The 17,451-nt window shown below is 38.4% G+C and overlaps 1 protein-coding gene across 2 annotated transcripts; it reads right to left on the bottom strand.

Annotated features, from left to right (window-relative positions):
* Nucleotides 1-578: 578 nt before the first annotated feature.
* Nucleotides 579-13,106, bottom strand: ZNF518B (zinc finger protein 518B). 2 transcript variants are annotated; one of them, XM_068679919.1, is made up of 2 exons: nt 12,853-13,106; nt 579-6,144 (listed from the first exon to the last, which is right to left on the bottom strand). In XM_068679919.1, the coding sequence occupies exon 2, from the start codon at nt 5,936-5,938 to the stop codon at nt 2,684-2,686; it is 3,255 nt and encodes a 1,084-aa protein (XP_068536020.1). In that variant the 5' UTR covers nt 5,939-6,144; nt 12,853-13,106; the 3' UTR covers nt 579-2,683. The 2 variants fall into 2 exon arrangements, with proteins under 2 accessions (XP_068536020.1, XP_068536021.1); XM_068679920.1 differs by lacking the exon at nt 12,853-13,106 and adding an exon at nt 12,206-12,829.
* Nucleotides 13,107-17,451: the final 4,345 nt, after the last annotated feature.

Here is a 17,451-nt window from a genome sequence, read left to right as displayed (position 1 = left end):
ACTTATGACGTACTGTGTAGTCACACAGACTAGCTCTACAAGAATTTAACAATTGGTTGTTGACTTCCTTGCAATCTTTTTATTTCTCCATGCTGCATCAGAATGCAAAGGAACATTCATTACAATTATTTCTCTCAAACCACTGAGAGTATTAAATATGAAGGAAATTATTTTCACATGACATTATCTGATCATTAGAACCAAAAAATCAACAGAACAGAAGCTGCTACGTAGAGTTTGGCAAACCTCATGAAAAGGAAGAGAAGCATGATGTAATCTGCTTTCAAACTTTTAGAGTCACCATACAAATTAACTTGTGGAAGGTTTTCATGTTATTTTTTTTTCTAAATTAAACCCATGAGAAAATAAGACAGCTTAACAATTTAGATAGGAGACTGTGTCAGAGACATACAAAGCTTTGTAGATGTTTACTAAAACAGCAAAGTTGCTTACTAAAGACGAGCATTACTAGTATACTTAAACCACCTACAGTTTATAATGCTGAGCAGCAACGCTTTTTCCACACACACAGATTACAGCTTTCATTAGGAATGTTCTAATTTTGCCAGTGACAACTCTTAAGAAGAAAATTCAAAGCCATTTTATTTAGTAGCTTCTACAAAAACAAAATCAATTCAAACAGTAACCTGGACTGAAAGAGTTTAAACAAAGGAGGAATTTTAGCCATGTTTTTCTCATGTTAACAATTTCAATATTTATTGTATGTGATAGGCCAAAGTTTTAAAATGGAAACTATTTTCAGAATCAAAAATGCAAATAGTACTGTTAGGTTTGGCATAAAAGTACATGAAGTGAAAAAACCCTCTAGTGTTCCCATCTAAAAAAATATAATTCCATTTGAATACAAAATGAGAACTGTCATTTCGTTATTACTGACAAAGTAGACAAAAGGAAGTTTGTTCTGTGGAATAGGTTAGTCTATGATACAAATGATACAAAATTTTTCAATGTGTGATGAAAAAGATCTCACTTAAAGCACCAAGTATCTGAAGGATTTTAACACTATTGCAAAATGTTTGGAAAGCAATGTTTTAACTGTTTTTTAAAATAAGCCTCAGTCAGATGTACTTTATAGTTTTAAAATATTTACATTTCAATACAGATACCATACATACTTTATCAAAACAATGTATAATCTGCCGGAGTGTATAAAAAAAATATTCCCAGCTTAATTCAACTGTTTACAAAAATGCACCAACAGCAAAAAAAAAGTTAGGAACTACCAGTTTTTCAAAACAGTAGTCCCAGTTCAAACATACAATAAACATCCAGCATTACAGTCAGTATTGATTTTCTTATCTTTAAAAATGTAATAGGTGATTTTAATTGTAATTGTGTGCTTCAATATAATTCATACTATATGATTTTAAAATAGAATGATTTAACATTGACGAGATGAAGAAAAACATGTATTGTTTGCGTACAGTAATAACCATCCCTCTTCTGTAAAAACTTGAAATTTGGCCCTGACTTAGAAATGTGTTTATGCAACTAAGCAATGCTTATACTGCACTGAAGTCAGTAGATATTATAGGTACATATGTAACTAGGCACATGCTTGTATTAATTGACACCTACAAAAAATATATTCTAGCAACAACTGAAGTTTTAAGATTAAGAAGGATGAAAGATTGCACTGAAAATCTGGTTCAACACTGTCAATGTTGTGCAACACTGCTTTTTGTTTTGAAAAGTCTTTCCTCTTCAGCAAGCTTCCCCTTTAAGCAAGCATAAACCTACTGACTAAAGTTTTAACCAACTGACCAATTCTACAAATGTGTTCCTATCAGACTACACACATGGTATTAGAGGGTTTATGTTTGGCTATTAATTCCTCAGATTTCCGAACAATCTGTGGAGACCACCTCAAGAAAAGCTTCTCTCTCCTATCAGTCCAAGTTTGATGGTATCTCTGGCAATGTGTGCTCAGAACAAAGGCAGTACAAAAAGCTTGACAGTCTTGTGCTCTCCTTCTCATGTCTACACAATACAGTCTAGGTAAAGACTAATTACTACAAAAAAAAATAATATTTTTAGTGCTACTTGACCTAGTGGGAGTAACTCTTATCTCACAGATCTCACAGATTCTTCATTTACACACTTGTATTTCTTGAAAGTCAGTGAAGGTGGTTTTCTTCCACTGAAACAGAGTGCTTGCATTTAAGTTTTACTTTCTCTGCTTGGTATATAAATTGCCACTAAAAACTGATATACACTTGCTGCCCGCTGAAGATTGAAGGTGCTTTTCAGTACATATGTGCCTAATCTCTGAAACACCATGCTGTAACAAAACAAATTAAACCCTGTGAGACAGATTCCATAGTCTAAGATTTTAATTCATACAGACCTAGAACAAATCAGTTACAGCACACTATTCTAACACAGAGAATAGCAACTAGAAAAATGTTTGCATAGCAAATCTTCTTCAAATTTATCTTATGGAACACATGAAGTTGACCTCCAATAAAAATTTCAAACATGAGTGCAAAGTAGTGCTCAATCCTCATAAGTTTCTCAGTATCTTTGTAATTCTGCTCACTTTGCTAACAGTAGAGAACTTCTCATGAAGTGTTTTTACCTGTCTTCCTTTTCAAACAAATTGATGGCACCCATTAGAATTGAGATTTAAAAAAACAAAAACAACAACAACAACACCTCTCACTTAATGATTTTTTACTGGAAGAGAAAGAACATCCCAACCCTTGGTTGCCTCTATCAAGTGCCTTTGTCCATGACTTATCCATTCTTCTTGGTCCACATATACTCTTCCACAAAACCAACACTTAAACATACACTGAAGTGTTTCAGCTGGTGAAGCTTCCACCACCTGGTAATTGTTTTTATGGGTCTTTTTTAGTTTCATCTTTAGCATACTCTGTTTTTTTGCTTGGCTTCCTGTCTCAGCATTCTGAAGAGTAAGACGCTTTCGATAACGTTTGACACCAAGACAACTACTTGTCCTTTCCGACAAAACTACTTTGAGGACATGACCTTTATACTTGTTGATAGTCTTCATGACATTAATTATCTCTGGTGTGTCAACGTCAGGATGGTTTAGTACGACAACTGGCTGGTTGCGACGAGGGCATTTGATCAACTGATTCATTCTCAGAGGGACAAGCCGAAGACGTCTTGCTGTCAATAGATATGACATGTCAGAATTTGAACTGGTTTCTGACTGAGTTCTTGTTTTCCTCTTAGGAAGTTCCCTGAAGCTTGCTTGTTTTACCTTATTTTTGGGTCCTAGTTGACTTCTTGAATAGGGTTTGCTTTGCTTACTCACATCACTGCTTTTCTGATATGGTACACCATTTTGTTTGCTATTTTTAATACTTGCTTCTCGCCTTGGTCTTTGCCTGAGCGATAGATTTCGAGACTGAGCATTTGGTTCAATCTGATTAGGCAAATGTGGCACATTACTGCTAAACTTCTCAGAAACACTAACAGGAACCGGGCGAGGCAAAAGCATTTCATTGCAATACATAGAAGGAGCTGATACTTCACTCCTCTTCTCTATTCCTTTAGAGTTTTGACTGCTAGTAGCATTAAGCACTCTCAACACTGTCCCTTTGGGGATAAACACTGGAGTAGCAACATTGGAATTTTTAGTTACCCTGCTTTTAGATGTTCTTGCAAATGTAAGCAGCTGCTCGTTACTGTGTTCTTCACTACTAAACACACTATTTCCACCATGCATTTGAGGTAAAGACATAGCTTGTTCCAATTCAGTGGCAGGAACGACTCTCTCACAGCTTGCTGAATTTTCCTGAGGGAAATGCACCTTTTTACTAGAAGCTTGACATCTCAAAGGCATAGATTTCATGTTAGATTCAGCAGCAGACATGAGCTGAGCAATCTTTCTACACAGCAATGTTGCTGACTTCTTATTGCATGTTGTATCATCCCATCTGATGCCCTCTGGAACATTTTCGGCCCCAGAACTAAGAGAAAATACAGATGAAATAACAGGTCCCTCAAAAGGATTGCTCTTATTCTCCATTTTCTGTAGTTCTAATGATTCCAGAAGAAGATTGTTTTTTGGACTTATGGTTTCAGCTTTCTTTACTTTCCTAAAGCCAAAAGTCATGTCCTCCCAAGGTGGAGTTTTAGTGAAATTAAAGTTCTTTTCCGCTTCAGAACATGTAACAGATTTTTTATCAAAACCCTTACCAGTTAGATGTGCTTCTGCAGAGCTAACTACCAGATTCTTACATTCTTTGTCATCCCTCTTTGGAGGCAATGTATCTTTTTGTTTAAGGACTGTAGCAGAATAGAATGTTTTGCCCTCCTGAGTAGTCTTTACTGAAATGTTCTTGGAACTTTTATCTTCAGAAACAGTTGCATATTTTGGACGGGATATATCCATACCTTCTTCATAACAATACAAATCATAATGTAAGTTATTTTTTCCATCTACTTCCCACTTTGAGGATTTAAGATCACTTTTTTTTTCAGTACTATTAGTCACCAGAGACTGAGAACAGAGCTCTGCAACACTTGAATGCACATCAATACCTTTTACCAAATGAAGGCGTAATTTTGATGCATCTTCTCTCTGTATAGATACAGAGTTGTAGTCTAAGCATTGAGAATCCGAAGAACAAAGACATTCAGAATTTTTGTCATGTGTACTCTCTAAATTAAGCTGGTTACTAACACTGGATAACTTGTCTACATTCACTTCCATGGTTAGTAACTCATTTTGAATCACAGAAGATGTTTTTTTTCCTTCTACAGATCGTTCTCTACCTTGATACTCAAGTTCCTGTTCAGCACAGTTAACAGGTTTGTAAGCTGCTTCTTTCATAGGAATTAGCTTAAGAACCAGCTGTTGAGCTCCATTCACTATTTTAATCTCTACTATCTGAGCTAAACAGTTAGAAGGAACTACAAGTTCAGATGGTGCAATTACTGTTAAAGGCATTCCAGGTTGTAAAGGCTCAGATTTTGGAGAATAAACCTCAACTTCCACACTTTGATTCTCACACATGCTTATTTCAGATGGCTCCAATATTGTTTTGTCCTGTACTGACGTTGCATTTATGCTACATTCTGTATCATGAGACGAACACACTATTTTAGTCACTCTTTCTGGAATCTCACAAATCATATTTGAAGATGAATTCGAAAGTTTATTTTGAAAAGGAATTTCATCATATTTCTGCTTTTCAAATAAAGTGCTTTTACTTGGCAAGCAAGCCTTCTTTCGCTTGTGGTTTATGATAGTATTTGAAGGCCGTTTTGTGGGTGCTTCATGTACTCTTCTTGTATGTTTTACTATATAGTCATGTCTAACGGCACCATATTCACAGTATTCACACTGATAAGGAAAAGTTCCAGTGTGTTTCACCAAATGTCTCTGGAATTCACCTTTAGTGTAAGATATATAATTACATTGGGAACAAATAAATTTAATTTCTTCATGTTGACCTATATGCTTTTTATACTGCAAAGGATCCCGTGTTGAAAATCTACACTTATCGCAGTAGTATTTACCTGGCAGAAAGTTTTTAACTTTAAATGTTTTCTGTTTTCTACTTGAGGATATTTTTTCATGCTTTTCAAAGTCTACAGCATTGGCACCTTCAGGAACAAAATGGAAAGCAGGCGGTGGAATATGACTGCAAGTCTTACAGATGAAATTCTTGTCTTCAGTCCACCCGAGTTTCTTATGCTTTTCTATATCTTGCATTGAAATTTTCTGAACATTTCTGCATTTTATACAGTTTATCAGTGACAACTTATTATTCTCAGCCTCAGTCCCTTGGTACAGGCGGTTCTGGTCACCATCCCCTTTTGACGGATTTGTTTTATCTTCAGAAGATTGCTTTGGGGATGTAGTTAAGGAATTATTTTTATCATTAACTTGGCCAGGGTACAATCTTGGTAAAATTTCCCTCATTTTCTTCAATTGCATTTCAGAACATGCAACTTTGCAGCAGTCTTGTCAAACAGAGCAGTAACAGACAATATTTTCTTGATATAACTCTTGTGTATGCTGCTTATTAATTACTCATTCGGGCCACCAGTTTGCAAAATATGCTCTTTGGAAGAAATGGTGCTCAAGGAACTGCATCCATATTATATTCCATGTCCTTAATTTTATTCAATCAACTTGCAGCACTAGGGAATAAAAAGTAGAAGATTAAGTCAGTTATGATTTACTAATTACTTAACTAAGGTGAACTACAGCTTAATTACAACATGCAAACTTGTTAATATAACATTGATTGTATTGTGCACGTACAATCATTAACTCTAATGGAAACATATCCAAATAAATAACCCTTTAATGTTTGCTTATATTCTATTTGTAAATTCATGAAATGATCTAATATATAACAAAACCTAGAGAGTTTCTTCCACGTCATGAAAAAAAAATCCATTTAAAAGCATGTATTTAAGCCTAAAAAAAGGATTCTCAGTAACAGAACTCTGCACCAGAATTTGATTTCAGTTTATATACAATCCTTGACTGAGGAAAAGATATTATAAAACACTACAGGTGCCACTCATTTATGAATAGCAATAAGAAAAAGGAAACCAACTCCAAGGATTACTAGAAACACGCAACCTAATTAACATAAAAATTCCTGAAGTATAGATATAAATTCTTTTCTAAGTTATGCCAATGTTTCCAGATCCAAGCAGTCCTGAACACTAACTCATAACAACATAATTTATAATTTATAACAACATAATTTCTACTTCACATATTCTCAAAATAATTAGGTCAAAACAATCTGTGGCTGCAATAAGTAATTACTATCACTTCTATTAATATCACAGTACAATCACTTCTACATACATGTGCTTGTGGGCAAGCACATAAATAATTCACTCCACCCCGATAACACAAAATGTATTATTCAATCAAAATAAGCAATGCAATGGTAGGCAGAGGAAGAACAGTATTTTTAGTGTAAAAATACCACAATCACTTGTGCAACACTTTTGGCCGCACGGGTTCTAGTACTTACTGTCACTTTTCTATATTTAACACAAACAAGATCTCTGCTTTAAAAGCTTTTGCCAAAACCACGAGACCATTGAAATTTGGAAAATAAACAACTGAAGCATCCTTTTGAGACATAAATAAAATAAGATAAAGTCCAAAAGCTAACAGTAATAAGTAAAAATCTATTCAACACCTTCTTACTCAAAATCTTACTTACAGACATAGTGTTGCACAGATCTGCATTCAAGTATAGACCCTGAGGTTATTTCTAGACTCCTCTGCATTTTAATATAATCACACAGAAGATGGCTATTTCTGCTCCTGAAATCTACTTTCACTCCATGTCTACCTACAGAGAATAGGGCTTGATTTGGGCTCTAAAACCCTCTCGCAGAGCTGAGATCTCATAGGAGCATCTTACTACTATAATACTACCTGAATGAGAATTTGATACTCCAGAACACCTTTATAATGCCTGGATATGAGTAAGAATCCAGAAGGTTCTTCTTGTATCTCCCTGCATTCCATCTGCTAACACTCCTAATTGCTATAAGAATGTTAACCTAGAGATGGGGCTATACAAAGAGCATAAAAATTGACATAACCTCAAACAACAGCAAAAAGTTATAAAACTGGTTAGATAACTGTCTTTTCAGTCTCTAACAGATGGATGGTGGCACACCTCAAACTCACCAGTATGTAGCACTGAGGGCTATAGCAGTCTCATCTCATTATAGTGCCAACTGCTGTAGCTACATCCCTGCTTTAAAAACAAATCCACAGCAGCTTCCCAGGAAGGAGGAAAGTACACATTACTATATCAGGATCTGAAGATTTGTGTATTTGGTTGTTTTAATCTAACACTGGTAACATTAGCGCCTGGATAACAGGATAAAAGTCAAATAAATGCTTCTGATGATCTCAGAAGAACTGTTCTCCCATGCTAATATAACTTTAGACTTGGGATGAATCTTGTTGACACAGAAGTCATATGGTAGGCCTATATTCAGGAGATCCACTGCTTTATTTCAGGAGAAAGATTATACAAGAGCTTGGAGAGCTCAAGAGCTGCATCCAGACCAAAGAAGCTTTGATGATTTGTACAGTTTTAAGAAATAACTAAAAAACTGTATTTTGGAAGGGACAGGTGAAATTAGATTAGTATTGTCTTTGCCTTTTTTGCTGTTAGCAATTACCTGCTCAAACTGAAACTGCAATCTGCATGAACCAGCCAGCAGATAAGCATTGCGTACTTTATACCATCAACAACCTTGATCACAAAAAACAGTATTAGAATAAATACATAGAAAGTTTTCTTATTTTTTTAACACTGTAAACTTCACCTTCCGAAATAGCATGAAAAAGAATCCACCACCTTTAAAGACCAAGAAAACACTGTCAAACTTCTTACAAATGCTTCAATTTACCAGACAGACCTCTATTGCTCAGCCCAGGAAGGTGGCACTAGAAGAATTTAACAGAGGTAACTCAGAGAACAGGCTAGTAGTCTTCCTAAACTTTTCTAACTCAAGTAGTTTTCTATTTGAAAGAGAAAACAAATGGGTGTATAACCCCAAATCCAAGCTTTTATGCAGACCTGTGACAAATACATTTGATATATGTGGTCAGTTAAACCTGACCAGCATGTAAACACCCACACAGCCTCTCACTCAGTTCCTATCCCACCCTGATTAGAAAGGGGAGTGAACTGCAGGGCAAGAGCGAGAAAACTCATGGGTTGAGACAAAGACAGTTTCATAGATGAAGGTAAGAAGCAAAGTGTAGGGGAAGCATAAACGAACTCTCTCACCATCTCCCACAAGCAAACCAATGCACAGCCAGTCTACACGCAGCAACCACCTTGGAAGCCAACACTACTCTCCCCTTTTTCCTCTGCTTCCAATTATTATTGTATATTAGAATGTTTTATGGTATGAAATACCCACCTGGCTAATTCTAACCAGTTGTCCCAGCAGTGTCCCCTCCCAGTCTCTTACTCACCCCTTGTCTACTCACTACGAGGCTAGGGAGGAAAAAAGCCTCGACATTGTGCAAACACTGCTCGACATCAGCCAAAACACTGGTATGTTATCAATTCTGTTTTAGCCACAAATTCAAAACACAGCCCAAAACAGGCTGCTCTTAAAAAAAATAACTCCATCCCAGCTTAACCCAGTACAAGGTGAAAATGAACTCAACCAGTAGCTGCTGAAATTACACCCTTGTTGTCTACCTAGCTTTTTTTTTCTCCCCAATCTTTTTTTTTTTTTTTTTTAAATTAACTGTTCAGTGATCAGGAAAGGTTTGATGCAAACCATTCCTATTTTGGCTAAAACAAAGTACATTGCAATGTGTTGGTTTTTGTTTTTTTCATTAAATACAGGAATTAAGTTATTTGCTTTTTCTGATTAGTTCAAAAAATTAGATCATTGATCTAATTGATATCTGATTGATACAGAAAGGCGGTGCAATAATCCAGCTCCATTCACTCCATACCACCGTGAATGGGGAGAGAAGGGAGGCTGAGAATTACCCTGAAAAATTGTGGTAATTAACTGTTATCAGAGACATGCTTCAGAAGATTTAATTAAATTATACATACTGTACTTTTTCAAGTTACAATTAGATGCAGAGCACACAGACCAAACTAAAGACACAACTGAAACAAGACCTGAAAGTCTACAGGGAGTCTGAATAGAAATGCAGGAATGGGACATATAAAGAATCACGTAAAAGATCCTAGGAGTGTCAAAAATCAGTTCTAGTCATTGTCTTTACAAGAACGTACTCGTTAAAAAGAAAAAAAAAAAAGTTTATGAAAATACTTTGAAATCCTAGATACCCTAGATTTTGGAAAACCTTAGAAGAAGAAACAGAGGCACATGAAAAGATGATAACAGGAAGTTAAACCAAACTTTATTCACTCCTACCAAACACTTGCTATTCAATGACATTTAAAAAAACGACAATTAATGAAAGGAAATATTCCCACCTTGCACGTAACACTAAGTAGTGTATCTTGAACCTTGCTGCTCAAGATAGCGATCAACAGATCCACAGAAGTCAAAATGTATTCCTAACAGTAGATATCACATTTTTATAAAGGTTAGAAAACAAACACCAATAAATAGACACCCTCTGCAGTCTCACTATGCCAAATCCATCCAGTACAAAGTTTTTGCACTGCAGTAAATTACAAACCACTGACGCAGCCACTGTCAGAGACAGGAATTCCTAGCATCTTCCCATTATTCTGTGTTTATTAAAATTTCCATTACCTTCAAATACATTAAAACTTTGTTCATCGTTCCGAAGAAAAATATTTCTTTTCCACTCTTTTACTTCCCTTCTTTACCTCAAAGTATACAATGCAACAAAATGGATGTGACGAGCAGCATGTTTTTATCATACATGATCAAATAAGACCTTACTTCAGCAAAGTATACACCTCTCACACACTAAGTTCACAAACTGCACTCAACAATCAAGCTCTCCTTTGGTACTGAAAAACTCATCCAAATTATTTTCTAAGAGAAATAAATTTTAAAAGAATTAGAAGACACTGTGCATCACTGTATCAGAAGTATAGCATGCAAAATGCAAGTCCCTGGGGGAAAACTTAAATCTCCATGTAAACTTATCTTGTCTGCGTTTCACAACTCCATACTATGCCATATACTAGCCATGTAGTATTGGTTGGCTGTATCTGATAAGCTGAGTGAACTGTCTTACTGACCCAGCAACAGGGGTTGACTAGCCAAGAATCCACAACTGTCAGCCACCAGCTTTAGGCCTAACAACTGGGAGAGATCCAAAGCGCTTGACTCAAGTATTGCATAATATTGCAACTAATTAAAAGCACTGATTTTGTATTGAATGCGAATTATTCAAATACACCAAAGAGATTTTATCTGTAGTTATTTCTTCTTAAAATTGCATTTTGCTTCAAAATGAGAGCTAATCACACAGACATAGGGCTTTTTGTATCTGAAATTCACATCAAGCTTTTCAACCAAAATCAATGAGGAATGTCAGTGCAGATAATTAAGAAAGAACAAAGACCACAAACCAAGTTTTTAAATCTTACTTTTATTATAAAATACACAGTTATTTCACTCTACAAAAACAAAAAATATAACTACATTCAGAATGTTTACTACTTATGGTATGAAGTTATGCAAAATATTGATTAAAAGTGAATAGTTTTCTAATGAATAGATGAAAAATTGTAAAAATGTATCGAGATTTATATACATCATAAGAAGGCAGGTATATATATATATTAAATACAATATATAAATACACAGTATTCTACTGAAATGGTGGTCTAAGGCTCTGGGCCTGAGGCCTAGCTTTATTTGTACCTGACATATAAAAGATTCTGATATGTAATTCAACTGCTTGGTGGTCTTATTGCAATAAACTAAGCAAGGCACCCTAATATAACTACTGTATCAAAAGCAATACTTTAGACAGTGTCCAAAGAGATGCTCATACAGTTGTTTATCACATGTATGATTACATGTAATTACACTTCATACATTACATGTATGATTATCTTACGAATTTATGCTGCATATTTCTCCAATTCACAAAAACTACAACCATTTCAAAAATCTCTCTGTATATCCAAAGCACACTGACTAGCATGTAGCATTACCTTGTTCTAAGCTTTAAGGCCTGTAAGCAACAAAGCAAGGAAGCATGACACTACAGAAAATGGGAGAGGAAAGAGAAAAGAGCTCTATTACATATTCCTCCATACCCAGTTCACAAAGCACTCATGTAGATGCTAAAATTCATCTCTACAGATTTAATTTCCGATCAAATAAACCACTTACATAAGGATCTGCAAGAAAAGGGCCTACTACCACAACCTTTTATTGTAGTAGTAATGCAGAAGAGAATACCAGCAAAATCCTGTAGGATACCATTAGTCTTCTTCGTAACAAAAGACTTCTTTTTATTACATGTGTGCTTCAGGACACGTAGGCTACCTCCATGATAATACTGGATTCTTTTGTAAAATAATTCTAAGTCATTTTATACCTCGCATTTTTCTTTAGTGTCCAACATAGGACGTTTTTATGATAGATTCTGTAGCAACAAAATTTAATTTCGGAGATTTTAAGAGATTAAGAGATTCTTATGCCTGAGCACTGTAAAGAACAAAATTTACATACAAAAGACAAGATGTTCAATTTGCTCAATAACGTGGTTACTAACCCGAAAGCTTCTCTTCTTCAAGAAAAACGTCCCAGACGCCAAACCTGGACAACAGCTTTAGAGCCCAGGCGAATCCACGGCACCCTCATGGCGCCCACGAGCCAGCAGCACCCGCCAGCTTACCACCAAAAAGAAAACAACACAAAAAAAAAGACCAAAAAAAAAAAAAAAATCCCAATTTTCTCAGGCATCCAGCCCACCCACGCAGACACGGTGCTGCCCCTCCGCGGAGACCTGGCCTGTCTCGCTGAGGGAGCGTCTCCGCTTCTTCGGTGCGGGGTGACCGGGCGGCCGGCGGATCCCCCCGCCAGGCCGCGCAGCCCTCCGCCCGCTGCCGGCGGGGAGGCGGCTCCGCCCGCAGCGCCGCGCAACGCCGCCGGCGGCCCGCAGGGGGCAGCACTGCGCCGGGCTGCAGCCCGCGCTCGCCGCCGGGGCCCCCTCTGGATCTCGCCCTGAGGGGAAGGCGGGCGGGCGGCAGCCGCGACGCGGGACCAGCTGGGGGAGCCCGGCCGTGAGGGAGCCCCCCGTAGCCGGGAGGAGGGAGATAAAAGCCTCGTCTTCCTCAGCCGCTTCACGGGTTCCCCTCGGCTCCAGGCGCGGCGCCCGCTCCACCTCTGCCCACAGAAGGCGCCCCCCGAAGCACTTACCCCAGCGACAGCGAGCCCGCGCCCCCCGCCGCTGCTGCCGCCTCTAGTGCTGCTTCGGCCCGGCCCTCCGCTCCCCACAGCGCCGGGCAGCGGAACTGACCTCAGCGGCGGCCAGGCACCGCGCCGCCCCATTGGTCAGCCCCGCGCCGCCGTTCCCGCCGGCGGCGCCGTGTAGAACTCTACTGAGGCGCCCCGCGCGCGCCGCCGGTGGCGCAGGCGCGCTGCGAGCCCCAGCGCGGTCCGTGAGGCCCGGCCGGGCACGGCCCCGCGGGGAAGCCCTCGGGGGAAGCGGCCGGGCGCGGCGGTGCCACCTCGAGGAGGTGCGGGGAGTGCAGCCCGGCCCGGGTTGGTGTTAGAAGGCGTTCAGCGTTTCCCAGAAGGATGGCTGGAGAAGGGGTCGTCGGAGGGTTGCTGTGTGCCCAGTGCCTGTCGTTTTCTGTTGCTTCCTATCAAGTCTAAATTTCTGTTTAAATAAATTATTCGTAATCTGAAGGGAGAAAAGTTTAAACTTTTAGCATCTCTCCTCCTAAAAATCCCTTTAAGGTGACCACAGCATTTAACTATTATTATATTATTAACTATATTAACTATAAAGAGGAAACCATATTTAACATAAAATCCAGAGTCTTTGCAAATAGTGTCTTTATAATGGAGCTTTCCCTGTACGTGACTTAACAGTTGTGTGCCATTTTGCTGTTTGTTCTGTTACTTGGGGTCTGTGCAATAAAAGGAACCGCCACTAAGTTGTGTCTTCTGACCAGTCTTTACTAGTACCATAGGAAAGAGCGGGCTTGATGGTGGCTTGCCATTGTCTAGGTACGCCTGATAGAGGTGGTATTTTGTGTTCTTACTCCACTGTAGGCATTCACTGTACCCTGTGTTGCAGACAGGTCATGGGAGTAGATCAGCCTTGACAAATTTATGCGTTGAGATAGCTAACATTGTTGTCTAATCAGTTAGAGTTATGCATTATCTGTGTGGGTGCCATGAAAGCCATCACGGGTAATTTCGAATTAACTGGTTTGTGCCAACTGTTCTGCAAAGATAAATATGTGTGGGTTACACTTAGCTTATAGTTTTCTTCAAAATCAGAAGCAGTAGAAACATTCCTGGAATAAAAGATGATATTCTGTAACACAAGCAGTAAGTCAAGAAATAAAGGGTTTGCTGGTCGAACTGTTCTGTGGTGTTCTGGTTTGTTCTTTTTTTTCCACATCATTTAGCTGTATCTTAAACAGTCCTGGCTGTGATAAATGCACTTCATATCCGTGAAATTGAACAAGTTATCTGATACACAACAGTGATTAAACACTTTCACAATTCTTTCTTAGCCTGTCTCTAGGTTAGAAAAGCAATTGCCTGGAGCAAAAGCAAATAGATCATTCAGTATTTAAATAAGGCCAGATTAAACGATGTGACCCAGAAAAGCCTTTTTTTTTTTTTTTTTTTTTTTTTATGGAAAGATTAAGAGCCAATTTACAGCTTCCTTGCTGTTTTCCAGCTACACTAAATTCAGTCTCTTCCCTGCATTTTGTATCCTTGTGTTTACAGCTACTCCACCGTTTCCTTTCACTGTCATATAAATGCTGTCTTCGCTGAAATGAGTCAGATCCGTTCAGATCCTAGATCCCTTTCTCATTTAGTGTCCAGCCCTCAACCTATTTGGACTACCAGAGAGAGGATAATTCTGTAGACTTAACACCTCATCACTCCCCTTTCCTTTGCCATTGACCAATGAATTCACACCCTTCTGAGGTCTTTTATTTGTCCTTTAATTCCCTGACCCTACAGGTACCACCAGTGTTAGTCGGGCACTTGTGGGCATCCACAATGAGGACCCTAACGTGAGGGTCATTACTTGGTAATGGCAAGGGTTGTTGCTTAGGTAGACGCTGGTGGTAATGATACCAATTAGCAAACAGAATCATCAGCTAAGCAAGTAGCCTGCTTTACTTCAGAGAGAGTCCTAGTAATTGCGGCAAAGTGATGATGCTCTTCCTGCATTTGGGACAAAATCTATTGTTCCTTTGTACCATTGTTATCCCCTGTGAGACCTGCCCACCAGGAACTCAGCACAACTCCTCATCTGCTGCTGATTGTCTTTCTGTCAGCCTGCATTTCTTTCCGCTCAGTAACAAGATTATCTGACAAGAAATGATGATGGCTTGAAGAGCCAGGAGGGCCACAGACAATTTCTGATGTTGAGCTACAGCTTTGCAACTCAGCTGCAAAACTATGAAACAGATTTGCTTGGAGATGAACCAGGAGGAAAAGAATAAAGAGGGTAAAAGGACTACAAGGTTAATGAGGGGCTCTAGGAGTTTTTCTTGGAAGAGTTTTCTGTGCATATTACTAAATACACAAGCTTCAAAAAGTAGGAAAGAGATGTACTGGAAAACCTGAGAAAAACAGTAGTGATAAAAGAAGTTGCCAATGGAAAGGGATACTTTTTTTGGAGACATACAAAATTTCACCTTGAACTGTAGAAGTACCCTCACATAACATCCTCCTATCTCTTCAAGACTATCATAATTACAGTCAGGTGGATATGGCTTCACTATATGCTGTGATAATGCAACAGCACAGTCTATTGTGATCTGGGAATGGGGTGGAAAGTGCTTCATTTGATTATGTATTCTGTGAATACACATATTAGATTTGAATTATATAAAAAGTGAAACATATACTTGAAAGAGAGGAATATTTTGTCTTTCAGGGTGGAAGTATACTACTTTGTAAGAGTTCAGAGCACTTAGAAAAGAAAACCCCAATCTTTATTTTCTGAAATGTGCAAGTACAAAATGCATACAAATGACAAAAATAAGAATTTGAAATAGAAGCAAAAGAAGTTTAAATTCTGAAAGTTCCCCACTCTTCTTAGGGGGGTGAACTTGCAGGACTGGATTTGGAGACTGAAAATAGCTTTACATTTCTGCAGCTGATCTCAATGTTTTATGATACATTCCTGATTCAAGAGGCTACACGAAGTGCATGTCATATATGATACATTTCAGACATTTACTGAGATGCAGGTTGCTGCTGATTATCAAAGTGCTCACTTCTGCTATTCTGTTTGATTGAAGGGCATTAGGACTATTAAGAAGCAGCAAGAGTGTAATTTTACATTATGATGTTAATTTCTACATCTGTATTTTTTTAAATGTTACAGCCCTGTAGGGTGCTGAGATTTTACTGTACCACCCGTAAAACTACTGGTTTTCTATTGCTCTCTAGTGGTCAACGTGTAACCCTGCTCCTATACCTTATAAAGATTAATTTCATGTTGTTTTTTTTTTTTGTTACCAGAGTGCACTATGCTAACATTATAAACCCCTCTGCAGACATTTACCTTCAATTTAAGGAAACTTAAATTTTGATCTTTTTTTTTTATTTTTTTTTTTTTTTGGGGGGGGGGATGTGGGGGAGAAGTATGGACGATTACCTACAAAGAAGAGACTGGAGCTGAGCCAGAGCCCCTTCTAGCACAGTGCTCCCTGCTCACGATAGAGCTGAGAAAAACCCTGGGGTAAGGACCTGGGGACAGCAGCTCTCAACCAGCATGTCTCTAGCAGAGGCCACTGGCAGACCCCAGGAAGAGAGTCAACAGCCAGTGGTCGGCATCGAACTGCACCCCAAGGCTTCATGAAGACAGGGGAGGGAATGCAAAGTGAACAGAAGCAACACTTAAAAGGATATCAAATAGATTAAAACATGCGTTGTTACAAGTGACCAGTTCTATATCACTGCTTATTTTTTGGCTTGTAGCTATTTCTTATAAATATTTTAAGACCACCTAAGTACATAATAACTCTGGAATAGAAATAGTTCAGTTGACAGGGACCCACAGAGATCATCTAGTTCAACTGCCTAACCACTTCAGGGATAAAAGTTAAAGCATATTATCAAGGGCATTATCCAAACGCCTCTTGGACATTGACAGTCATGTAACATCAACCACCTCTCTAGGAAGCCTGTTCCAGTGTTTGACTGCCCTTGCAATACAGAAATTTCTCCTACTATCCAGCCAGAACCTCACCAGCACAGCTTTGTGAAAGTGCCTTGCAACAGCCTTAGTCAAGCAACATAGTGTGTTCATGGTAGACTCATAGCATGAACATTAAGACAGAAATGTGAAAAACAGTCTTACATTTTGCATGAAATTTTGAAAAATAGCTATCATTAACATGTCTTAACACTCATTTCAGGCTTTTCATATCAACCTGCAGGTTTACTAAATCATCAAGGATATGGTATCTTTTAAAGTGGGATAAATAACCTGCTAGAAATGTGTTTCACTTCCAAATATCTACACATGCAATAACACGATACGTCTGTCATGTCAACTGCATGTTGATATAACCTGGTAAAAACAAACCTTGCAGTAATCTTGTTCTAGCATCTCTTTAACATCTAGTGCTTTCCTAGGAAACCAATCCCATCAGACTTAATCGTCTATTTCAAGTTCTGTTGGGAAGTGAGCATAGAAAGTTAAATATACCCGTGTGGGAGAAACAGGAAAGGCTTACCACATAGTAGTGAGCAAACAGGTGGTAAAATCAGTGTGGGTATTATCTTACCTGTGTTAGAGATAGCTGTTCT

Source organism: Anas acuta, chromosome 4 (genome assembly GCF_963932015.1).
Source record: "Anas acuta chromosome 4, bAnaAcu1.1, whole genome shotgun sequence".
In the NCBI taxonomy this organism is placed as follows: Eukaryota; Metazoa; Chordata; class Aves; order Anseriformes; family Anatidae; genus Anas; species Anas acuta.
Note: the sequence above shows the minus strand (reverse complement) of the source record. Positions and strands in the feature narration are given on the sequence as shown.